This window comes from Zootoca vivipara, chromosome Z2 (genome assembly GCF_965207765.1).
Source record: "Zootoca vivipara chromosome Z2, rZooViv2.hap1.1, whole genome shotgun sequence".
Taxonomy (NCBI): Eukaryota; Metazoa; Chordata; class Lepidosauria; order Squamata; family Lacertidae; genus Zootoca; species Zootoca vivipara.
The window spans coordinates 26427656-26454481 of NC_142585.1; the positions used below are offsets into that span (position 1 = coordinate 26427656).

The 26826-nt window shown below is 41.0% G+C and overlaps 1 protein-coding gene across 1 annotated transcript in view; it reads right to left on the reverse strand.

The window, feature by feature from the left end:
- Positions 1 to 11818: 11818 nt before the first annotated feature.
- TRPC5 (transient receptor potential cation channel subfamily C member 5) overlaps positions 11819 to 26826 on the reverse strand; it is a 166633-nt gene continuing 151625 nt past the window's right edge. The window contains exons 8-11 of the mRNA XM_035112475.3: positions 25292 to 25498; positions 23994 to 24035; positions 14527 to 14616; positions 11819 to 13164 (exon numbers count right to left, since the gene is read on the reverse strand). Of these exons, the coding sequence (XP_034968366.1) occupies positions 12433 to 13164; positions 14527 to 14616; positions 23994 to 24035; positions 25292 to 25498 (1071 nt within the window). The 3' untranslated portion in view covers positions 11819 to 12432. The remainder of the gene's footprint in view (positions 13165 to 14526; positions 14617 to 23993; positions 24036 to 25291; positions 25499 to 26826) is intronic.

Genomic DNA, 26826 nt, shown 5'->3' on the forward strand with positions numbered 1-26826 from the left:
TGTTACTTGTGAGTTCCAGTACAAACCGATCTACGTTTTCTAGACTAGCGTGTGGTTTCAAACTTAGTTGCCTGCCAGCTTCGGCACTTTCCGAGTATTCAAATGTATTAAAATACATTTAAAAGTGGATGTTTTGGGAGACAAGTATGCATTTTTTAAAAAGTATGTACAGTTAAATGCAGGTGTCTGTGTAAGGAGAATTTGCAGATTAATGAGAGATCAAGACAGAATGGCATTGTGGGAAAGGTAGCATGGACTGGAGAGGATGAATCCAGCCACGAACACGTGCTGCGTCCCTCTCCTTGTTAGGTTCTTCCTTTTCCCATGAACTCACTAAATAAAGGGGGAAAGCAGCAGCTGCCCTCGCCTGTGAAGTCAGTTTTGCTGGTTTGAATATGGGATTTGGCTAAAGGTTAAACAATTGCAGGGGGTAGGGGCTGTCCCTGGGAATTGGATGCAGTTGTTATGAAACGGCAGCCTGCTGCAGATGTGCTTCTCATATGCTCTGCTTCTGTGTTTGTAAACAAAATGAATATTATACACCATGTTCCCTGGGACTTCTTGCCCCTTAGAAATGGGGAGCACATTAAGAATAAGGCTTCCCGTCTATCTCTGTTTATCAGTGCACCTATATTGGTTCACACATCCCATTATTTAGATAAATTCCATGTTTATAGTGGTTTAATTCACCAATGGTTTCTTTCTGCTGGGTGGAGAACATTTCCTTAAGAAAACCAAAGATTAACAAAGCTTAATTCCTGGATCCAGGGCAGAGATTGATTTCTGATAGGGAAAACAGTCAGTGAGTTCAAGGAAAATGAGTGAATTTGGTTGCTTCGGATTATGTTGGGCACAAGCAGTCAGCAATCCAAACAGTTTATTGATTGCTTTCATCACGGAGATTCTCTGCTTATTGGGCATATTGAACTACCGGTAGATGATACTCTGAGTAGACCCATTGAATTGAGTCACTTACATTTGTTGATTTCAGTGTGTCTACTCTGAGTATGATTAACACTGGTTATCACACATTGTTTTCACACCGTGTAAAAATTCATTTCTTTCCAATCCAAAATCTATGCCTTCTAACTTTTCAGCTTGCCAGTTTCTGTGTAACACGGTACAGTACTTTACTAAGCCATCTTTTTAGTTGCTATTGATACAGACCTCCAGAACTAACTAAAGAATAACCTTTGTGGCTATAAAAAGATTTTGAATAGTATTTTGACCTTGATGATTATCTTCTCAATGGTTCAGTATAAAAATCTAACAAACAAATGAAACAAATCCCTTGAACCCAGCAAGACTGAATATGATGGCATCACTATCAAAGAGAGAACATTAAATCTGTGACAAGTTATTATGATGATTTCTTCCATCAGTGTTTAAAGACCTTATTTAATCTTACTTGAGTTATATACCAGTGGTACCCATAGTTTCTCTCTAGCTTTCTTAAAGGCAAGCCACAGGAAATCTCCTTAATTGAGTTATACATTTTGCACCCAATATAGCAGTTTCCAAATTGCTGGCCCAGAACTATCTGAGATTCCTTTTAATTCTCCATCTTCGGGTTAATTTATACATTTGGGTCATCCTACTTTTCTTCCCTGTGCATTTTCCCATTAAGTCCTCAGATAAGTTTCTTAATTGCCATCCCCTTCTTGTAAAAGCAAAACAATTACCTAGTGAAATTATTGCTGCCTAATCGCTTTCTACACAGTCCCTCACTTTGCTGCTGGTGGGGTGCGTGAGGACGATTGGGAGAGCATTTCTGTGTATAGTTATTTCCCTCTAATCCAACTCCTTATCAAGGAGTGAGAGAATCTTTTTTTTTTTTGTTAATGTAGGACAGAGTGTGGGGGACATTGAGTTTATTATATTAGGTTACTAAAGTGACCACAAGTACTGGTTCATCTTTATTTCCACTTTAAATGTTTTTAGGAAAGCCTCCTGCTTGTTCACATGTAGGGTCATATAATTGTGTTAGGATCCCAGGCTGAAAGAGTATGTAGCTGGCCCAGGGTCACCTAGTGAACTTAATGGCTGAGTAGGAGTTTGAACCTGGGACTCCACAGTCATAATCTGGCACTCTAACCAACTCTAACCATTGCACCTCACTGGATCTCTAAAGCAGCTTGTTCGTTCATTCATGTACTGGGGGGGGGGATATCTAATCACTGCATCCTCTTCAGACCCGAAAGTTGTGCAGTTCTTCAACAATTTAGGCCTTTAAGTAAGTGCTTTAAAAATATTCACTTCAGTTTTAATTTCAATACAGTACCTCTGCACCATTTTCCTCCTTATAATCACATTTTTATTCCAGGTCTATTCAGAAGACAGCTCTGGTAGAGGGGTTTGGGAAAATGTCAACTCTTGTTAGATGGCTTGGCTGAAGGGCCAAGCAAACCTCTCTGGGGTAGGGCATGCCATTCTAGGCAGTGAGACTTAATTTTCGAAAATTTCTTCAGTGAGGGGTCTCAAAAATGTGGTTTTGGGTGTGAGGAATTCAAATCTGCTAGTATTTATGTGATCAGACAACATTTAGCATCAATAACTTGTCACAGATTACTCTAGGACAAGATCTAGGTGCAAGGGCTGCATGCCAGTGATGGGCAGGGCGCAAGGCAAAGGTGGGTAGAACAATCAGCATGACTCTTCCCATTTCTAAAGTAGGCTACATTCCAGCCATGCAGAAGTCACTGGTTTTGTCTCTGTCTCTCGCTCTTGGCAAGCAAAGGGGCATGATCACAGTTCAAGCTGGAGCAAAAGCACTAGGACTGGGGTAATGAGGGGAAGGTGACCTGTGGAGAGACACCCCCCCAAGCACTGGGCAGAGGAGCCTGAGATTCTGCAATGCTGCTCTTGGGAGCACAAGACCAGGGGTAAACCTGGTAATCTGTAATGCTACAATACACTCAATGGAGCAGTCCGACTTTGCTAATTATGAGGAGTAATTACTTTGAATTAGAGGCCCACTTGTATTATCCAGTTACGACTCTTGCTAGTTTCTGATTTCTAAGACTATCCATATTGTTCCTCTTTGGGAGGAGAAAACAGCGTTTTCTATCAAGAGTAATAGCCGGGGTGTGGGGAGGAGAGACAAAAAAACCAAGAAAATCCTTGGGAGAAACATCCATGCAACTGGGCAGCAGTTGACCCAAAGAAAGTTCTCTTAATGTATGTTAAGGGAAATGTTGGCACACCTTAAAGCGCATAGAGCCATCAAATCATTGGAGTGACTAGATTGGGTATTAGCTATGTACTTTGCCATTACGAAAAACAAACTAATTTTGTGGCTTTGTCTAATAATCATAATAATAAAGCCTTGCTTAGATTCTACTATGCAAATTACAATACATTGTGCATGGGGCTACAAGATTGAATCAGATAAATTCACCAAATTTAGCTTATCCATCAGGCGATTTTTTAATGAGGGGCAGTTGGGAGTAGAGTGCATGTCTTTTTCAGGCTGTTTAGGGGATGTAAAAAAGCTGAAGTCTGCCTCTAACACTGGTTTGTAGTTTTTGTTAACTGATAGACCACATTTCTCTTTGGCGTCTTCATATGAACGTTTTACTTTTAAAAGTTAGGTAATTAATCAACAAAAAGCTATTTAATCAGTTTGCATCTCCGGTGACAAAGTAGATAGTTTTCCAGTGCTTTTCTGAATTATCAGCTTCTTTTACAAAATAAAAAGGCTTGAGAAATACTATCCAGTGTTATATGTTGAATATCTCTCTCCCCTGCCTCTCTCTCTCCTAGGTGCAAGATCCTTGTCAGAACCGCAAGTTCCTGCTCATAGTCAAGTTTTTTCAAAGAACTCCAGAACCCTATTTTTGTACCACAGCATGATGCCAGCTACCAGCTAATGCATTTGCATCATGAACCTTCCCTCTTGGAGAATGCTGTGCCATTCCATGAAGTCAGATCCAGGGCATCTGTAAAAGAATAAATTTCCGGTTGCCAAACATTCCTGTGTTTCTTTTTTATGTTTCATTTGATGTAATGATTTATTATATAGAGGACGGGAAAGCCTATATATATTGCCGGGAGGAATTACTGCACTAATGGTTGGGGATTAAAGTGCACTGATAAGCAGCAAATTTTTTAAAACCCCAAAATTAGTCTGGCTGTCTCATTGAGTGAAGGAGCCTGGAAGAGAAATTCACCTGGATTTTCTGAATGGTGAAAGAGCAGGTGAGAGACGGGCAAATCTATCACCTTTAGTTTTATTTTCCCAAACATAAGTTCAGATCTCCGCATTTCCACATCAGTTTGATAATTTTTTAAAAAAATCTCATGAAGATTCATCAGCATCTTAGTGCTATTTTAACCTAATGCACATACAGTGGAACCTCGGTTTATGAACACCTCGGTTTATTAATTTTCGGTTTATGAACGCCACAGACCCATCTGGAATGGATTAATTCACTTTCCATTACTTTTAATGGGAAAGTTCGCTTCAGTTTATGAACGCTTCAGTTTATGAACAGACTTCCGGAACCAATTACACCCATGTTTCAGTTTATGAACGCTTCAGTTTAAGTACTCCGCAGACCCGTCTGGAACGGATTAATCCACTTTCCATTACTTTCAATGGGAAAGTTCGCTTCAGTTTATGAACGGTTACTCCGCGGACCGTCTGGAACGGATTAATCCACTTTCCATTACTTTCAATGGGAAAGTTCGCTTCAGTTTATGAACGGTTACTCCGCGGACCGTCTGGAACGGATTAATCCACTTTCCATTACTTTCAATGGGAAAGTTTGCTTCAGTTTATGAACGCTTCAGTTTATGAACAGACTTCCGGAACCAATTGTGTTTATAAACCGAGGTACCACTGTATCTGTAAATGCAGTTTTGTCTAAAATACATTTTTTGCAAATCCCATTATTCCCAATATAATGCATTTTTGCATGTTTACTAAGATGCATTTTTTTACCCATTGCACTTTGCCTTAGTACAGTTACACAGAGGTCGCATTCCAGGAATTGCATGTAAAGCCAGCATAATATTTGGTCAAAAACACATTGGTTGCAATGGCGAGTGGGGTTGCCAACGTCTTCCCACCCACCCCTGGAAGTCTTTCCCCCTTTTTAATTTGCCAAGCACCTAAAGCTTTAGTGTACACGTTAAATGCACATAAGTTGCAGGCTTGCTGTATACATATTTTGTACACATTACTTGGATGCATAGCTGCCAAGTTATCCCTTTTTTACAGGGATTTTCCCTTATGCCGAATAGGCTTCCTCGCGAGAAAAGGCAAAACTTGGCAGCTATGCTTGGATGGAGAAAAGTACAAGATTTAGAGTGCAAATTTTGAAGGATGGCTGTGTTCCTGCTTCTGTGTGTATTACATAGGTTTGCCTTTAAATGCAAACTGAATCTAATTTCTCCCCATCCCTAGCAGGGGTGCAGAAAAAACTAAGTCCTTCCTATTTTAGGAAGCTCCAGAGTAACAGAACTGGCAGCAAGACTCTGGTGTCAGCTTTGTTTTATAGTTACTGGAACAAGTTTGAATATATAGTTGAGCTGTATTTATAGCTGTAATTCACTGTTCTGGGTAAGATACTGTACAGAATTGCCTTAGTGCAACTTCGTCTGAAGAATTTAAATGTTTGTGGGTTTGCAGGACACATGCCTATGTGGTGTTTTCATTCATTTGTCTCTAGATTTTAAACTAGGTCTGCAGAGCCAGGCCAGGTGGTTGTTGAGAGCACATTGTTCTTTTTTGGCAGCGAGTGAGAAAGCAAGCTCCCTGCAGCTTCCCCTTTGGGCAACGGATGGGGCCATTTTGTCTTTTCCTTTGCTGTTATATTCTTCCCAGAAACACCTTTCCAGTAGGGCAGGCATGTAGATCACTGGATGTCTGCGGTAGATCACTGGTAGATCATTGGCTCCCCCAAAGAAGCTGAACAACTGTGGCTCCCCTTAAAAAAGCTCAACATTTTACCTCTTCCCTGAAAAAAACGCAACAACTTTGACCTGAACCCCCCCAAAATGGGCCTTCCTCCTTCCTTAAAAAAATCTCAACAACTTTGACCTGAACCCCCAAAAAGGGGGTAGGTCACTGCCAGTTTTTAACTCTGCCAGTGAGTAGATTGCAGTCTCTTGGGAGTTGGCCACCCCTGCAGTAGGGTAGAGGACAGTACTTCTGTCCCTTTAATTGCCCTGCTTTCTTTTGAGTCTGGAAACATTAAAGAGAAACCAGCAGACCCTTTGTTTAATTTCCAAGCAGAGGGTCTGCTGGTTTCTCTTTAAGGTTTCCAGACTCAAAAGAGAGCAGGGCAATTAAAGGCACAGAAGTCCTGTCCTCTATTGAGTCTGGCTGGCAACCCTACTTTCCAGTGGTCTGTATATAGTCATCAGGCCAGAGGCAGAGGCCAAGGTGGTCTTCCCTTCAGTTCTGTGCCAGGACAATGCCTTGGTTTTAGAGTTTACAATTAAGCTAAAGTATGCATTTATTTCATTTAAATCTCACCATTCCTCGAAGCAGGTAAATGGGTGTACATGGCTCTTCCTGCCCATTTCCCTGCCTCACAACAACCCCGTGAAGTAAGTTAGGCTAAGAATATCCATGAAACTCACCCCTCTACCCTTTTAGGTTGACTGTTGCTCCTGCATAATTTCCTTTGTTTACCCAAGCTGGATTCAAAACATTTACAGATGCTCCAATATTGATTAATTATTGGGTTACAGTAACTGGTTTCCCAATGGGAGTTCGCTTTGTGCGTCTCTACAAGAGATCAGGACTTCACAAAACCACAACCCACAACCCCTGGAGCACCCAAAACAGGTATCCCCAAACTTTGGCCCTCCAGATGTTTTGGACTACAATTCCCATATTCCCTGACCACTGGTCCTGTTAGCTAGGGATCATGGGAATTGTAGGCCAAAAAATCTGGAGGGCCGCAGTTTGGGGATGCCTGACTCAAAACAGCCGTGCCCCTCTGTTAAAGATTTTGAAGGTCCTGTGAAACTCTCAGCTGCTCCTCAATGTGGGTCCCAATGGATGCAGCTGGGGAAGCTGTTGGAATCAAAGGAACTGGATGCGTGGGAGGGGAGGGCTATTTGTGCTATTTGTACTGCTTCCCCCATCCTCATAAGTACCAATGCATTTCTTAACACAGAGTTAGGTTGTTGATGAAACTTAACACAGAGTTTAAGAAATACCAATGCATTTCTTAACACAGAGTTAGGTTGTTGATGATTACATACAGACTCTTCTACATCTGGCCTGTTACCTCCCTGAAGAAGTTACCCTTACATCCCATGCCCAACTCCCTCCTTAAGTCCTTATGTAAACACAACCTCTTGTTTCTGCCATGGTGTCTGTCCATCGTTCAAAGCTGCCCAGGAAGTGGCTCCTCCTTTGCCAAAATCAAAATGGCCAGAAATTCCTCCACCAGCCTTTTTATTATTATTAAATGATATGTATTTTTGTGTTTTTATAGTGTTAACCACCCTGTGATCCTCAGATGAAGGGCGTGGGGGGGGGGAGGTAATTTTTTTAAATAAACAATAGCATCTTCAGTACTTAGCAGCTGTAGATGATTCCTTAAGAACTGAGCTCTGCAACCAGTTTCTGCTGCCTTCTACCTAGTAGATGAGTACGAACGTTCCTCACATCCCAGCAGAGTGCATGGTCTATTTAAAACTTGAGCCTGAAGTTTGCTGTTAGACTACAGCATTTATTAATTTCTGGAATTAATGAAAAACATGAAATGAATGAAATGAAATTAATTATTGAAAACATGGAATTAATGAAAGACATGAAAAATTGTTCTAAAGTTTCTTGTTAAACACTACACTGAGCCCACTAATTCTTTTGTTTAAATATAACTTTGCAGTGGGTTGCTGAAAAAATTAGAATGTGCCGGGGGGAGTGGAGAGAGTTGTTCTAGATTTTACAGATACTTGAGCAAGGCTTCTGGACAAAAAAACCAAGATGCTTCATTTGACATCTAGGAGCAACAGCATTCTGAGCCTCTTGGCTGGTTCGGCTTTGCATGATGTTCTTGTTGAGCAGTGAGGTGCTTAATAATTCAGATGCCTTGGAATTTATCCACAACTAGTTCTGACTGCTGCAAGATTCATCTCCCCATATAATGCATTGTTAGCTTGCCAGGTAAAGCTCTTGGGGCCCAGCCAAACCAGGTGACCTGAAAGGTCAAATGTTATGCATTCACTCTTACACAGTTGCTGTGGAGGTGACTTTTTTCCCCTTGGGTATTATTATTATTATTATTATTATTATTATTATTATTATTATTAATTCAAATTTGTATATTGCCCTTCATTCAAAGATCACAGGGCTATTCACAACAGAACAGTGAGAAGAGATTATTTTGGCCTTCAGGAAGTAAGAGATTTTGTGATACCTTCAGATAAACTGCATCATGGGAAGGGTACAGTACATGCTTTGTGGGGGGAAAACTTGGTGCCAGTTTCAGTTCCCTAATATCACCAAGCAGGTCTATCTGGAAACCCTGGGGAACTGCTATAAGTGTAGACAGTATTATCCCTGACAGATTTGATTTGGTTTTAAGTAATATACCATGTTCCTAGTCCAAATTCTAGCTTAAAATGTGTTATGTACAATTGGGTATATTTTGTAGTAAATGCACAGAGTTTAAGGATGTAGCTATCTATTAATTGGACTAAGCAGGAAATTAACCATTGTATTCCACCAGATTATGTTTTTTCTTTTTTTGTGAAAATGCCTACCATAGGAACAGTCATATTGGTGAGCTGGGAGACGTGGGCCAGGTCTGAATCCAGACCAGACCATATGTGACAGGTGGACAATCTAGATGAGATGTACTGGTTTGTAATTTGATCTCTTGCCATTTTTAGAAAGAGATTGTACCTTCCACTTCTATGCTCCAGTTGTACATCCGCAGTTCTAACAGCCCCCAGATGCTCATGAACATAGGAACATAGGAAGCTGCCTTATCCTGAGTGAGACAGGTGATCTATCTAGCTTAGTATTGCCTACACTGACTGCAGGCCCTCGAAGTGTCCCTATTTTCCAGGAACACCCCTAATTTAGAGAAGTTGTCCTGGTTTCTGATTTGATCCCATAATGTCCCACTTTTCCTCAGGACACCCCTATTTTCATTGGAGAAATGTTGGAGGGTATAGAGTTATGTAAATCCTGAGCCAAGGAGATAAGGAGGTATACAACCTTTAGAAGACACCTGAAGGCAGCCCTGTATAGGATTTTTATTTTTAATGTTTTCCTATGTTTTTATATACATTGGAAGCCACTCCGATTGGCTGGGGCAGTCCAGTCAGATGGGCGGGGTACAAATAATAAAATTATTGCTGCTGCTGTTGTTATTAAATGGGGCATCCCTATTTTAAAAACTGGTAGGTTTTTAGAAAATGGCAACACAGACAACTCTAAATATTCCCATTAATGCAAAAGTAATGCAAGATTGTTGTAACCTATTCTACTACATCTACTCCTTGAAGAATGTAAAAAGGAAAAAAAAAGCCACATACCTGCAGGGAAGTTGAACATTGGATGTGTTTGATCTTGTTATCAAGCTAGTCTCAGAAATTGTTGCAGACAACACTGTAATCCCATTAAAGAGTGTTTGCTAATGATAAATTCTGGGATGCAATACTAAAATGGATATTTGAAACATTTGGCGTCGTTCTTACCATGGCTATTGAAATTGTATTAATCAGAACTCTGCATTTTGGTTGCTACAGGAAGCTACAGATCTCTCCAGTTCCCTGGTGCCTCATCCCTCAATCATATTTAGTAATGCAAAATGTGTGAATATATGAATATCACACGGTGAGTTTCTTCACTCCTGGAAGCAGCAGTCAATGGGCTGAAGTATGTGTGCTAGGTGTACCCTTGTGTCATATCTTGAATGTTTTTTTCTTCCTAAATGGGTAATTTACCTGCAGGGGTGGCTTCTGCTATTGGTTCTTGCAGGAGGGTGTAAGAATAACAGGAAGAGGACAAAATCCAGTTGGCAATTTAAATTGGACGGAGAGAAATAGAAATCTGAGCATTTCTAGAAGCATCTGGGAGATGCAGCTTTGTAGGGCTGAACAATTTGTCCTCTGGGGATGTGATGCAGGATTTGCAGCTGCTCATAGGAGGCTGTTTGCTTTCACTATGTTCTGCTTATATATTTGCAAATAAAGCAAATATTACAAAGGCACCTGAAGCCTCAAGTGTGCTCTCGTCCAAAGGAAACTAAACCCTGAGGTATTAGCCCTGGAGCTTCTCACAGCTTGCAGAACTGGAGAAGGATACATGGCAATAACTTTACTTGTAATGTTGTAAGTGCGCCAGCTGAATATTGTTGTGAATATCAGTGTTCAGAAAGGGTAAGCTACTGTGGCAGAACAAGTACCTTAAATATCCACGAATTGAAATGCTGTTCTAGAATCAATATAGCAAGGAATGCAAGCCAGCACAGGACCTGACTCCATTCCTGATCAATGCAATGAATGGTTCAAAATGGAGCAGTCATCTGAAAGACTTTGGCAAACCTACTCAATGAGAGCAATATAGGCATGCTTGCCATGCAACTTTCAGGAAAGGCAGATCTCTGGGACTGGAAGGCCACTATATAGAGTTGCTCAACAATGGGGGTAAGAAATTGATTCAGAATAACACTGTTTCCCATGTCCACAAGGGTCAACATTGATGCCGAAATCCAGCATCGCCTGAGCTCTGCGAGTGCGGCTTTCTCCCGATTGAAGTGCAGAGTGTTTGAGGACCGGGATATTCACAGGGAAGCTAAAGTGCTTGTTTACAAAGCTATTGTACTACCAACCTTACTATATGTTCAAGGTAGGTACAGAAGCTGATGACACAATACTGTAAAAGGTTTTTTCGGTGGTGCCCTCAACTCTTGTGGAATGCTGTCCCAAGGGAAATGTGCTTGGTGCCATTATTGTTAGTTTTTAGGCATGAGGCTAAGACATTTTCATTTGCTCAGGCTTCTGTTGGTTAAGTTTGGCTTGCCTTGCTTTTCTTTCAGTGGGGAAGGGCAGGATTTGTCCTTATTGTACTCATGGATGAGCATTTTAGGAATTTGGTATGGTGCTTTGTTTTTAAATTGTGTGTATTTTATTTTGGTGTTAAGTCACTTTGAAACATTTTTGTATAAAATGACTAACAAATGCAATAAAATAATAATCACTTGCAAGAGGTCCTCTGGTCTGGATGCACTGATTAGCTCATTGCCTAAAAATGCTGGTGTGTCAACTTAGGGGTGGGACTAGCTCTCAGTTTTAGTTTCTCATTTTTTCCTCAATCTAAAGTTCAGTTATTCACATTTCTACATCAGTTTCTTAAATTTTAAAAATTGTCAGCATTTTGGTGCATATTTCTCCTAATACATGTTTTTGTATGCAAATTTTCCTAATACACACATTTTTGCAAGCAATTTCCACAAACACAATGCATTTTGGTGTTGTGTTTTCACTAATATATGCATTTATATGCACAATTTCCCCTAGTATATGCATTCTGTACACATTATTTGGTTGGAGATTTCAGAAAAATTCAAAGGACGGCTGTGGTTTGGTTCACATGTTGTTTTAGGATGTGTGAATGAAGTAGTATATTTGCTTAAATCCACACTAACTCCATTGTTATGTAAAATATAGACGTGTGCTTGGATGGCAAACATGTTGAAGACCATTTGTGTGTGGGGTGGGGTGGGGTTGCTATTTCCCTGGGACAATTGCAATGGCATACTACTATATCCGGATGGAGGGATGCGCACGGAGGGATGAGAAAACAGAATATTTTGAAAAACATCTGATGCATGAAAACAGCAAGTAAGTTCCAGAACTCAACTTTAACTCATTGTGGTAATAATTTACAATAATAAAACAATATGCAACCTTAATAAAAGACATACAGTTGAGTTGAAATCATGGGAAGTTGTATTGCTTGAAAGCGAAAAGCTCATTATATATTTGAACCCTTAGCCTTGCCTGTAGTCTCAGCCTGGCTCTTGACTTCCAACTAAGTCACTGAGCACTTGCTGATCCCAGTGAGCAGTAAACGGCCAGAAAAAAAAGGAATGTAAAATGGCACAAAGCTGAGCTACTAACGAAGGTGAGGTTGGAAAAGTAGCAAATGCTTTTGAGAGGTTCTCCAGTGTTCTGTAACAAAAATATATAAATCCTAAAGAGATTGCAGGAGAAGAAAGAAAGGAACCTGTATGAAGCAACCTTAGGATGTATTATATAGATTTTTTTGTGTTATTCAAAGGATTGGGCCATTTGAATTAAGAATGCTGCTAAAACAATATGAATTCTGCACTCATCAGTAGAGACAAAATGGCGGGACAAGGGGGGCGGGGAGACCTCCTAACTATGAATAATCTGTGATAGCAAACAGTTTCTATTAATAGTTATGTTCTGCAGCAGGTTACTGAATAGCTGTACTTATAGGCGAGTGGTAACCTGTTCCTCCTGTCCATCTTTCCATTGGTTCCTAAACAAATCACAGGCGTCTCCCCACGAGTCAAAAACGTCCTCAGAGGAGTCTATGAGTTTGGAATTGGAGGTGCAGATGCTGGAAGCACAGTGAAGGGAACTGGAACAAACCACAGGGCACTGGGTCTGTCCTGTATGTCTGACGTTCCTACTGTAGTCCACCTCATTGAGGTTAATTTCACTCTTGGAGCAGTTCTCATCTCGCTCTTTAGCCATCTGAGAATACTTAATGTCTTGCCACATGAGATGTGGCTGGATAACCCCATCGGAGATGGTATACATGGGCTCTGAGTTTGGCTCTGGGAGGTGGCCATTCATCTTGGAAAAAAGGAGGCCCAGGCGCTTGAAGGACTCTTTCTTGGAGCTAGAGAGCCTTTGGACCCTGTTTCCGTTGCGGATGAAGGAGCGCTTGTTGATCCCATTGCTTTTGGGCTTCTCGTTGACCATTTCGAACCCAGACATAGTCTTAATCAGAGCTGACACGTTGAAATCTTTCTTCTTGTTGGCTGTGCCAAAAGGAACGCTCTTTGCTTTGGATGTTTCTCCAGCAGTGTCCTCATTAGGGTCATCCTTCTGGGAGACTTCTGTGCTGCTGGTGGAATAACTTCTCCGCTGGGGTTTTCGGTTACCTAAGAGGTCAAGGACTTCATACCGGAAACTAGAGATATCCTGCTTTAATTCCTAGGGTGAGAGACAGGGAGGGGAAAAAATGAGTTAAACTCTAAAGATTTATCTGTCACGGGGGTGGGGGAAGAGAGAGAGAGTTTGAACTCTCCTGAGAGAAGCTATGCAAAGTTCAAAGTTATGCAAATGAATTTTTCCACATCACTGTGTACAAGAATTGCAAACAAATCTTTTTCATTATTTAGAATCAGGAACAGAAGTTCAACAGTTTTTGTTGAGGAAAAGAAAATCTGCAATATGATTTAGCCCCTTCATCTAAACATTAACCATGCACTTCCTTTGTCGTTCATGCACAAATCTTGCTGGGGAGGGTAGCGTACCTGGGACCAGCAAAGATGTCTCACAAATTCAGAAACAGATTGGATAAAAATCTCAACTGAAAAAGGCTTGTGGAAAAAGGTGGCACCAAAAAGACAGTAAGAGACAGCACCTGTCTGATGTGTAATGGGAGAGAGTTCCAAAGGGTAGGTACCACCACACTAAATGCCCAAATTCTACATTGCATAAAACAAACCTTTTTGTGAGATGGTTCTTGCAACCTTAGTATCCCCAAACCATTTGATTTTTCACAGGTTGTGAGCTGATGCGGGCAGATTAACATTTAGAAGAACACACACACACACACACACACACACACACACACACACCACATGACCGGCACTTAACATTTTCACAGGGCCTTCCTTGCCTCCTCCCCATAGCCACCACTTGGCTCCAGTAGGTGGTAAAGCATACACAAGCCTATGGCAATATTGGAGCCAGCCCTGAAAGGTACTAGGAAGAATGGCTGTGGAGTGGTGGCAGAGAACATGCATTGCATCCCAAAGATGCCTGGTAAGACTGAAACACTGGAGAACTGCTGGCAGTATGATCTGACTGGGTGGGAGGCAGCTTCCTATGTTACTAAGAGTGCTGCCTGTTCCCATCAGGTTCCCTATCCCTCCTATACCCAGGGATTTATCTCCCCAGGCAAATACTTTTCTCTTTACATGGGTTTTTGGTTCTTATTTAGAAGGGTGGCATTGAGGCCTCTTTTAAAGGGATGGGGTTGGTAAATCCTAATCTCCCCCCTCCCCCATTCATCTGTTTTTTAAAAAATCTTTTCATTGGATTTTCTTAGGTGAGGAGTCACTTTGGGTCCTGCTGTGAGAAACCCACCTAACAAATATAATAAAAAATTGAAAACATTTAAGTGACAATACCCAATAATCTAGGAGCGAGTCTAATTTAACTCAGTGGGACTTAACACCTGAGTTGATATGCATAGGAACATGCTGCAAATATTTACAATGTCAAACAATTTTCATGTTGCGTCTGCCATAATACACTAATTGGGGAATGACAGTATCATATCATTACCTTAAAGTTTTCTTCGGTTAGTCCTTCATTGGTTTTTGAATTTCTTATCATTGCTGCAATATATCTCTTCACCAAGTTCCTGATCACTTCCTGTAATGAAAAAGCACAAGAAATATAATTCCCTTGGAAGGCAATTTCCAAAAACAAGACTTCAATCCCTCGTCTGTTTTTCCTGTAATTCAGATGTGAAGTCCAAATCCATCTTGAATGCTCATAGGTGTTTTTTTAAAATTAAAAAAAATCTGTTTTCTAACCTGTTTAAAGAGCACTCACCAATGACACCTTCCAGAGTGAATGGCATTCATAGCATCTCTGAAGAGACACACAGGAATCAGCCTGGAAGTTTTATCATGTGAAGCAAATGTTCCACCACTAATCCACAGTCTTTAAGTATGTGAGGAATGTTCACTGCTAACTCATCCTATGACAATCCACACAGAGAAGACATCACTCTAAAGTTATTCCATGCTACTGTATTTAACTTTTTGTTTTTCTAGTTTGTCTCCCTCTGCTCATTGAAGCCATCTGTGCTCCCGAGAAGCTACTCTGGAGGGTTGCAGGATTCTCCTCCTTGTGGAGGGGATAATTTCCCACAATTATAATTGCACAGTTGGCTGCAGAGGGAAGGCAGGAAAGACTTCCCTGTTGGGAATGTACACTAACTGATCTTAGGATCCATGCTAGGCGGTTAACTAGCAATAATCGATGGAATGGCTGGGTAGCCATAAATTGTATTGGTTGCTTTATTGGAAAGAAAAGCACACTCAGTCAAAAGAAGTGTAACAGATGATATGAGTGGGCAAAAGCTCAGCCCTGTTTACCTCTGTTAGTGTTCAGTGAGCTGCAAAGAAAATAGACTGCCCAGCTGAGCTGTGCCCATGTACTACAAAATGGTCTCATTTCTTAACTCCTCTTAGTACCCTCCTATGAGAGGTCAAATACTCAGGCAAGGCAACACCCCACACCCTTCCAAGCCCTCCATCCCTAAAGGGTCCTAATGCAGACTTCCAATGTTTGGGGATGTCAAGGCTGGCTGCAGCTAGCAGGAGAGCTAGCAGCTCCTTGTGAACAAGGGTGGGATTTATATCACATTTGATGGCCTAGAGAGCTAATACTGAGTCTTTGGTTAGAGATATGTTTGTTTCTCTAGAATGGTCTGTGAATATAAACTGCTGATAATTTTTCACATTCCCACCACATATGAATGAAAGTGCCATTGTGACCACAGGCTTGCCAACATCTTTCAGAATATGTAGCAGCCAAACAGGGGTCCGATGCTAGCCTAGCAAAACCCTGAAGGAGGCTTCCTGTATTTTGGTGGAAATTGTCTTAATAAGGGGGCAGGACCAAGTGGATTTATCTACTTGTATCCCTATATTTCCCTCCCACACCCTTCTCAAGCCTTCTGAGGATTCTACAGAGATATCAATAAGCAGTTTGTATAACTGAGACTCTCAGCCTTTCAGCTGCCCTGGGGGGGTTGCAAGTATGTGTATTCAAACAGGGTTTGGGAATGAACGCCTTACCTCTTGGACAGTACAGAGCTCATGAAAGGTCTAATGTGGGTCACCTGGACCCAAGTAGGGTTTACGTTAACCTAATTTACAGTATTGTGTAGGGCTGCCTCTGATATGTAGTAGTCCCTTTCAGTTAGGTCATTTACATGATACAACCCCTTGAACTTCCGGCCTTCATACTGTTTGTTGTAAGACACTTTGGGAACCCCTTCTACCTGTTGAAGAGCAGGCTAAAAATACTTTAAATAAATAATAAAACAAGGAATAGATTATTTTCTCCATAAGAGTTCACTTATGGAGCAGCTACACAAGTCTTTAAGTGTGGCCCTTGGAAAGATCTATGGAAAAATGAAAGTGCTCCCAGCGTTATCCTGGAAATCTTTATCTACCCAAACAAGAAGTGTTCTCCATTTCAGTGTTCTTCTACACTTAATAGGTATACCGGAAGGGGACACCATACAGAGCCAGAGACCACCTTGGTTGTGAGTCCTGGAAGATCTGCCCCCTGCTTTGAAGGCCCTTTTCCACCAGGCCTGGAAGGGCAGGCCCAGACTGACTCCAGCTACAAAACTGAGACTGTTGAATGGACTCTTGGGCTGGGGAAATGCTTATGGGTTTTTGTTGAGGATGTGTGTTGTTGCTGTTATTGATATTAATTTTTATATCTTTATTTTGTATCATATGATTTGCATGGAAATTTGCTGTGTGTATTTTGTAATGTTTTATTTATTGTTTATGACTACTTTTGCTGTGTTGTAGTTATGTATTTTTTCATGTTGCAAGCCACCTTAAACATGCTAAATTAACTGCAATGATTCTTGCAAGTAAAACCTGAACTAGGGCTGTGAAGTTAATGGGATGGACATTAATTGAAATGCCTAATTGATTTGTGAGTCTAGTGATAAATAAACTGGATGCACTGCATAAAAATTATTATACAGGCTTTAAAAAACCTTGATTATTAGAGCAATTTAAGTAATTTAATATAAATGATTAATGAATAGGCTTACAGTTTTTTTGTGAAACTGATTTCTCCCTTCAGTTATCTTATTGGTGTACTTTGTCAAATGAACTTACTATGCAAACTAAGTGCTTTAATTTACATTAGGATATAGCACAGTTTATTGCATTTGTTAAATCACACTCATTGGGGCTGCAACAATCATATGTACAGTCACTAGGAAGCAAATGCTATCAAAATGTGTTGGGCTTGCTTCTGAATAAAATTGCATAGGAGTGGAATTGTGAAAGGAGCGGAACATGTTCTGAGCATAAGATAAGTATATTTTTGCTGGATGAGACTAACCTCCAAATAGTCCATCATTGCAAGCAGGATATTAAGGTAATGACCCGTACTTGAAAAATTCAGTAGTAGAGACATCCTGACCCTGAATACGGGAGTGCCATTTAGCTATCGACATTGATGTCACCTGATATCCATGAATTTATGTAACCCTTTAAAAAGTCACCTTGGCACTACCAATAGAGATGGGTGAATACAGTATGTCAGTTACCCTCAGGTTTCTCACTTTCCCAGTCTTAAATTCACTTTGCCACACATTAATGCACGAGTTCACCATAAGAAAGTCCTCAGAAAAATTTACCAGCATTTTAGTGTGTTTCTTTTAATATATTAGATCGTGTCCTCCCTCAAAGAGGGAGTGTTGAGACCTGGAGACCGGCCTCCTGTATTGTGGGTGGGTAAGACTGATCAGCCACAACACCCGACTGGTAGGTCCCTCAATGTTGGGTTCAATCTGGCCAATGGGGTGCAGTCCAAACGGATCGAGGGACCTATATATACCCATGCACGTGACCCAGAGCTTCCTCTTTTGGCGTGTACATTCAGAACACCCGCCCACCTCTCCCTACTTTTAGGGCTTTTTTTGCGCTTGACCTTGCTATGCCGTCGTGTGTCGTATGTCGTTGGGACAGGGGCATGGCAGGAATTTCCCCCACTTGGCTGATTGGCTGTTGCCATTTGGGTTTCGCCTGCCGCGTAGCAAATCATCACAACTTGTAAGGTTGCGGATAGGCTCTGGTTCAGGTGATAGGGATGGGAGAACGCTCTCGCCATCCCTATGTAAAGGGTATTCCATTAAAGGACCCAGGGACTCAAATGGTTTGGTCAACCCCTGAGAGGGGGTTGTGCCCATGCCTGGGGACACCTAGGTGGTGGACACCTGGGTGGTGGACATAGTCTGTTCCTGACTTTCCGCCTTCCCACCCTTGGCTAACCTATGCTGGTGCCCTGGGTCAGCACTCCCTGCAAGAGTGCAGAGAGGCTTGTCGAACCAGAGGCTATGCAACCACTCACTTTCTGTAATCAATAAAGTTGTGGCCTAAATTCTGCCAAAAACCAAACTAAAATTTGAGTCGTGTGAATTTATTCAGGGGGAAGGTCTCCGGATCTGAACCAGCAAATTAAAAGCAATTTTCTTAACATAATGCATTTTATATGCTTTTCCCCACCAATACATGTATTTTCATGTACTTTCGTTTGATACACATGCTTTGGGAGTGCAGAGAAGTGCAGATTCCAAAGGACAACTGTGTTTTTTGGTTCATGCATTGTTTTTGGAAGTGTATATTGGGTTTTATTGTCATCCATCTTTCTCAAGAGACAATGGAGTGTGCCACTGGGGGTGAAGTGCAACTGTTGCATTAGCAGCACTGGAGTGACCTTCTCAAGGTGCAAGCCTGGGCAGTGTGTATGGAGGTCCTAGGCTGCCCAGATGACAAGCCCCCCCCCTATTTCTCTGCACTGAAACCAGATTTATGATTATAAGAATGGCATGCGGTCCTCAGAAACTCCACTAATTTGGGAGAAGAATAAAATCTCCATATTTTCAGACTCCACAAAAAACTTGCAGATAAAAGATGTTGTTTCCTCCAAGCAAGACGCATGGCAGTAGAAGCTAATCTGCAGTTCTACATCAGATTCCCTGCTATTTTCCGTGTTAGAAGGGGCAAGCAAACACACAAATTTGCAGTACCAAAGAATGCAGAAGCCTATATCCAAGCACTAACAGCAAAAAGTCTGCCAAGTGGAGCTACCAACAGAGCACAAGAAGATTTTTATTTTATTTTATTTATCCAGGTTTTATGATGTACAATTTTAAATTCTCTCTTTTTCTCTCTCTTAACAGCTGTGGCTTTATAGCATTCATTGATTTTTTTCTTTCCCCCTTCTTTAGCAAAATAATAAAAATAATAAAAATAAACAAGTCACTAAGGCTAATAACAAAGTGAAATCCTCCCCCCCCCTTGGTTACCATATTAGAATGATGTCAACAGCATTTTTTCTTCTTTGTCTTCTTTTTGATAAGAATGAATCATAATTTTCATTATTAAAAGGAGAGAGCTGCTACAAGATGGATTCAAGCAGGAAGTCTTTTTTTTTGTCCCTCCCCCCTCTTTATTTCTTCCCCTGTTCCCTTTTCATTTTAGGTATTTTTTCCCTACAAAGTTTAGTCTTGTTTCTTTCCCCTTTTTGTTGCTTCATATAAGCACGTGCGTGTGAGTGTGAGTGCATGTTTTTTGTAATTATTTCTCCTTTCCCCCCTTACTTTCTGTATTTCCTCCCTTTCATTAATCTCATACCTTCCCGTTTATCAACATTGATTTTGATTTTACATCTATTTCTTCCCTTTCAATAACCAACTTGTATCTTTGTGATTTATATACTGTACATATTATTATTTTATAATTATTGTTTTAAGGCATAGTGTTTGTTTGGGAAACAGATTCTACATATAGTTAATATCTATTGAATTCTACTTTAAACATATATGTTAGATTTTTATCCTTGAAATATATTCAATCCTATATATTTCTAAATACATTTCTATTTCTAAATATATATTTCTAAATATATTTAGAAATATTATTAGATCCTATATATTTCTAAATATGGATTAATTAGTTACTAGAATTGATTAATGGGCTGAATTAGGTGCAAATATGAAGGTTGTTAGTCTTAATGTGAAAGGTCTGCAAGAAACTAAGAAGCAGAATGTAGTCCTGGCATATTTCCAAAGAAAAGTGGAGTGATATGTTTGGCACCAGCTTGGCTGCAGGACTTGCTAGAAGGAGGCACACAAGGTGCCCTCCAACCATCTTAGGGACTGCACTCCAGGTTTGTGTAGCGTTTACTCCTTAGTTGTTTCCTTTCCTGAAGATATCCCACAAGAGAGCAGATGTTTAAGATCAGTGTTCCTTCTCCTAAATGAGCCACCTTCCCAGGTTGACTAGCTGTAAAGACTTTCTTCCCTATCCTTATCTCTTATCACATCTTACGGCAGTAGGTGTTGAACCTACAGCCTGTGCTCCAAATTAGGCCTTGCAGAGATCCTAACTTGGTCCATAAACCCATTTCCTGCAAACAACACCCATATGCATCGCATATGATGTGATGTGAGTTCACGGATCAAGTAAAGACATGACTAGAAAGGAACAATTGGGAGCCTTAAAGTGCCCTTCCTTGGCAGGCAAGGCTTCCTGTCAGAACTGATCAGCTGTTCGGTGGTCAGCTGCATAAAGGCATTCTTAACTGGGAACTATGTACTGTAGTATGCCTAGGGTTGCCAGACTCAATAGAGGCAGGACTTCTGTGCCTTTAATTGCCCTTCTCTCTTTTGAGTCTGGAAACCTTAAAGAGAAACCAGCAGACCCTTTGCTTGGAAATTAAACAAAGGGTCTGCTGGTTTCTCTTTAAGGTTTCCAGACTCAAAAGAGAGCAGGGCAATTAAAGGCACAGAAGTCTATTGAGTCTGGCAACCCTAAGTATGCCTGATTCCAGCCCAAAGTGGGGCTTGCTTTAAGTGCTGATCAGCTGACAGTTGCTGACAGCAAGCCCTGCAGGGGTTGGTAGTAGTACAGTGTCCCAGTCCATGCTCCAAATGGGGCTTGTTGTAAATGTCTATGAGCCATTGCCTGCTGATGTTGGTGAAGCCAGATGACTGCCTGTCAAAATGGCCTGCAGAGAGCTGCAAAAAAGAACAAATTTGAAAGCTTTTGAGGTGCTTTTTGCCATATGTGGGTTGAAGTTTTGTTACAATAACCACTATCCCAGATGCTTTATGGAGAGGTTATTTGCAGGTTTCACATTTGTAAAACTAATTGGTGCACAGCATGTTTTCATATTGTGGGATTATAAATAATGCAAAAAATGTTAGTCAAAACTCTTTATTGTAGAAAGATAGCACGTCTTATTTCAGTAAATCCTAATTTGTTGCTAAGTTTTTTTTGCATGTATTGTATCTGTTAAAATTCAATAAGAGTATCTTTAATGAGTGGCCTATAGGGAGTGGGGGAGCTCAGGATCCAGCTGCCACTTCTCCCCACATATTTTTCAGCATTCAGGATTTCAAGTGTAGGGAGTTAAATACTGTGGCTAGGACCTTCAGGTTGTCCCTGAAGCAGTGATGGCGAACCTATGACACGTGTGTCAGATGTGACACGCAGAGCCCTCACTGCTGGCACGCGCCCCATTGGCCCATTCATGCTGTTGTTGTCCACCCCCCATTTGTTCTCCCGCTCCTCCTACAGCTTGTCTCTGCTACAGCTTGTCTCCGCTGTTAAAACCCGGATTCTTTTTGTAATTGTTGTTGCTGGTAGCCAGAGATTGGTTTTTTAACCCTTTCTGTGCTGCTTTTTTCTGGCGCTTTCGCAGACTATGATTGGGTATAACAGCGTTCATTTTTTAACCCGTTCTGTGCTGGATTTTTTGGCGCTTTGGCAGACTATGTCGGTGCTGCATGTTAGTTCCAGCGAAGGTATTATTCATCATTTATTTCTGTTCTCTTCCCCCCCTCCCCCCAAAAAGCAAAGCAACTTTTGCACCTCCCCAAAAAACCTCCAAAACTTTGGTCAGCAGCTCCCCCCAAAAAGCTCAACAACTCTGGGTACTTTGTGATAAATAAGGGGTTTGGGGTTTGGTTTGGTTAAATAATTAGTTTTTGGTTTATTAAATACAGTAATATATTATAAGTATACATTTTGATATTTAAACTGTAAATATTGTGAAATTATGTTTTTTTTTCATTCAAAGTGACACACCAACCGAGTTATGCTCGGTTTTTTGGTGAATTTTGACACACCAAGCTCAAAAGGTTGCCCACCACGGGAAGTCTCCAGTTTGCCTGGCCACCTCCAACTGGGTGGGAGGGCCTTTGATAAAAAGCAAGACAGTGCATGCCACTTGCAAGCCTCAGCCCTGTCAATTACAACATAGATACTCTGGGTTGTGTGTGTCTTCCCTCCTGCACTTGTCCACCAATTAAGCTCTGTTTCCAGGGCCCATCGCCAGTGACCATTCCTAGGTCTGAGTTTTGGGTCCTGAAATCTTAGGGTGTGGGATACACCTGACCTGGCAACCCTATTTAGGACCCAGAAGCAAGGGGCAAAGTATTTCCCACACAACCTGTCACTCTCTACTTCTCCCTAATCAAGCATTGCTTTTTGAATGCAAAATAATGTGGGAAGTTGCCTTATATTGAGTCAGGCCATTGGTCACTAAGCTCTGGCAGTGGCTCTCCAGGGTTTCATATGGGGATCCTTTCCCAGTCTGGAATGCTGCAGATTGAATCTGGGGCCTTTGGGATGCAAAACAGATGCTCTAGCCACTGAGCTATAGCCTTTCCCCCATGAGTAACGGTAAAAACAGGCCAGGCCAGGATGGACATTTTGTTCCTCCTAGGTTGCCCCAGAAGCAAAAGCTAGACTCCAACCTGCTGCAGCTACAGAGAAGGAGCCACATCTAAAAGTGTATCTGAGCTTCTGATATCTCAGTGGTTATTTTCAAAAATCTAGCATAATGTGTTTGAGCTGATGGCATGGTAAATCCTTTAATCTTAGTAAATCTTTTAACTGGAAGAATTAACAATGCCAAACAGGCTACACATGCAATTTAGGGTTGCAAAAAACTATGATGGAAAATGCTCAAATCCTCAAGGCTTGTTCTGTATGCTGAGGCTATATGGGGAACCCTTCAAGGACCGCATACCAGTGGTGATCGGGGTCAGAGGCAAGAGGACAGAGGGACTTAGGGAGAGTCCCAAGAACCAGGTAGAGAGCCCTGAAGTGCCACATCCAGCCCATGGGCCTGAGGTTCCCCATCCCTGCCCTAATAGCATGACTGTGGTGCATTCAACAGGGTTTGTGCAGAAGGTGGGGAAACTTGTTTGGACAGCTTTGCAGCTCCCATGCAGTCTTGGAACTCTTGCTACTAATCTTGTCCTGAGTCTTCGGCCTTGCTCTCAAACCAGATAAATCATTGCTATTACTTTGTCTTGCAAGAGCACCTGGACCCTGCTCCTTTCTGGCCACTGACTTTGTGCCATTAGACTGCTATAATAAAAAATTACTTCTTAATTTACCAGTACATGCCTCTGCGGTTTGCGTGATCACAGCCAGATGGCTTTTTGCAGTGTTTTGCCAATGCACATGGGTAAAGAGATGCAATGAACCAAGTGACCTGAAACCTGCTGCAAACTGCACATACTCACTTCTACAGTCTAATTTTAGAAACACTAAGATTTTAATGCAAACTGAATCTCATCACACTTTTGCATTAACTCTCACGAACTAAGAATACTCCTTGTAGTTATAACCAGATGCCAAAAGAAAGTATAACAGAAAGGATCCAAACAATGAGGGAACTCAATTCTGTCTACCCATGGGAGCTTTGTTGTTGTTGTTTTTTGGCAGGACCCCACTACTCTATGTGACAAACCTCTACTGGAACAGAGAAATGCTTCTAAAGCAGTTGATGATATGGTGTTGCTGTGCATGTCAGATTTGTCATTTAAATAGGGGGAGGGGGAAGTTGTTAAAAATCTGCAGGCCACACCCGAAGTTTTTGCAAAGTATAAAGAAACTCTTTGGCTCTAAGCTCATTGCAGAGCAAGGAAATGCAAATAAACTGCTTCATCAATTAATGTATTTTACCTGATAGTGCTGATTCTGAATCAAGTTGTCAGCATGACGTTCCTGAAATGAAAGAGGCACATATATATTAAACAGGTGACCATCATATTTTCAACTTTTTTGCTGTAAGCAATTTGTCAAAAAGAGCCCCATTGGAGGAGAACTAGTTAGCTAGTTGCTGATGGAAGTCCAGGGTACTGTGCAGGTAAAGGTGAGCCACAACTATTGGTTCTCTTACCTCAGTCTGTTCTACAATAGCACTCCAGGGTTTCAGACAGGGGATTGAACCTAGGATCTTCTGTATGTGAGGCAGATGTCCTCCCACCCACTGTGCTACAGCACTTCTTCAAAAGTCAGGTCCTCCCACAACAGGGCTGGGTGTGTGTATATGCAGCCTCTGAATCTGACCCCCCTTTTTAAGCCTATGAAGCCAGTGGTCATCAACAACATCATATGTAGCTAGTTGACTGGCTGAACTCTAGACTGCTCACTAATGGTTCCTCCTAATTCTGGGAAAAAGTGACAGATGGAGTGCCACAACAGGGTTCCTGTCCTGGGCCCATTGTTGGTCAACATCTTTATAAACCACTTGGAAGAAGGAACTGAGGGGATGCTCATCCAATTTGTAGATTACACCAAACTGGGAGGGGTAGCTAATGCTGCAGAAGACAGAATCAGAATTCAAAATGACCTTAACAGATTGGAGAACTGGGTGCAAGCTAACAAAATGAGGGCTTATTCACTTACCCTTTGCCCTGCTCTTTCCAGGCACAGATCACATGCAAAAACCTGCTCTTTACCACTGAATCAGAGCAAGTGATTGTTGCACTTCAGCTTTAAAGAGCGGGTTTTTGTGGGGAAAGATCTGGGGCAAAAAAAGAGTGCTTGGACACAAGCTTTAAAGTGTGGACCTCTGCAAAAAGCTAGGTTTGGAAAAGCCCTGAGTGGGGATTTGAACCCTGGTCTCCCAGGTCCTAGTTTAACACCCTAACCACTAAACCTCACTGCATTTTGTATGTTATGTACACTAATATATGCATTTTTATGCACACATTACCCTAATGAGTGCATTACTGTACACATCACTGAGCTGGAGAACTGTCATTCAAAATTTGAAGAATTGCAGATTTCAAATACCAGCTATGTTTCAGTTCTAATATTGTTTATAAATTGCATCTTAGGGAGATACACCTTTAAATGGAAACTGAATAAAATTTCTTCCCCATCCCTACTTATAACATTATCCTGCCATTCAAAAGCAGATAATCAAATGATAAAGCAGAGTTTCCTGAGAGTGATTGCAGGGACTGCCTCCTTACCGTGAATGTCTTCAGGTTTTCATGTTTTTTCTGATCGTTCTCTGGGTCCTGAAACGGGCAGAGTTGGTTGTGGATCCACTTGCAAAGATACCAGAAGGACTTGGGGCTGGGGATGATGTTAAAAGGAGGTGGCAGAGTGCCACCTTCATCAAAATAACTCATCCAGAGCTTGGTGCGTGCAAACTTCCATTCAATATCTGCGTGGTCCTGGGTTTGGAGAGAAAGTCAAGAAAACAGTAGCAGCAAAGTTGTTATCAGCTTTTGGTGACAGCAAATTGCCTACACCCTAAGCTACTGTGCAACAACCTATCTGGCTGAATATTAAGAATAGCCCTGGAGGTTATACTTGTGTATGACATAATGAAAGCCACAACCTTCCCAACCTTGTGCCCTCCAGATGTTGTTGGACTCCAACTCCCACCATCCTTGACTATTGGCCAGGTTGGCTGGAGCTGATGGGAGTTGGAAATTTCTGAAATTCTCCTCAACCCACTATCTCCCCCTGATTGTGGAGTTCCTGATTACCTAGCCTTATTTCCTTTTCTTTAAAGTCTATTTTTATTGATAACTTGTCAAAAGATATACCAAAGTTCATACCCAAAATAAATGCTTTTAAAATTTAATCTAAAAAGGAATAGAAGCAAAGAGGAAGGGAAAGGGGAAAAGGGAAAGAAAGGAGAGCGAGAGCGAGAGCGAGAGAAAATAAAAAAAAGATAAAAAGACTTCTGGTTCTCTGTCCTGCCGCTAAAGATAGAATTGTTGGATGTTAATGAGTGAATACTATTTTCTATAAGCCAATATTTTTTCAGTCTTCAGATCCAGATATTACAAATTCATTTTCTCTTTCTTGCAAAAAAGTCCCTAAGAAGTTTCCAGTCCTTAATAAATGACAATAATGATTTTTCTCTACTTAAAAGTATTAACTTTGCCATCCAATAATTGTATAAACCATTCCTCCATAGTTTGTAGGGCTGTATCTTTCCATCTTTGTGCATATAACAGTCTTGTAGCTGTGAACATATATTGAAATAATCTCTCATAGTCCTTTTCCAGTTGTGTATCCATTAAATCTAAAAGAAAAAGTTCTGACTTCAACTGAATATTAACCTCTAACACCTGCTGTATCAATGTATGTGTTTGTATCCAATATTTTGTAGCCTTTTTATACATCCATCAAACATGGTAAAATGTTCCTTCATGTTCTTGGCATTTCCAGCAAACATTTGAAACATCTTTATACATTCTAAATAATTTCTCAGGAGTTAAGTACCAATGATAACATCATTTTATAAAAATTCTCTTTAAGATCATAACTTAATGTAAATTTTAACCCCGTAGTCCACATATGTTCCAACTGTTCCTTTTTTGCCCATTTAATCATGCACCCATTAACCTTTTTTCTTCTTTCAACTTTCAACAAAAGTTTATACATTTTTGCAAGAACATGTTTTGAAGTGAAACCAATGCATTTAGGTGTTTTGGGTTTTTGTTTTTATAAATTACCAGTTTGCTGCAGTTTTATGTTCTTTCATTTC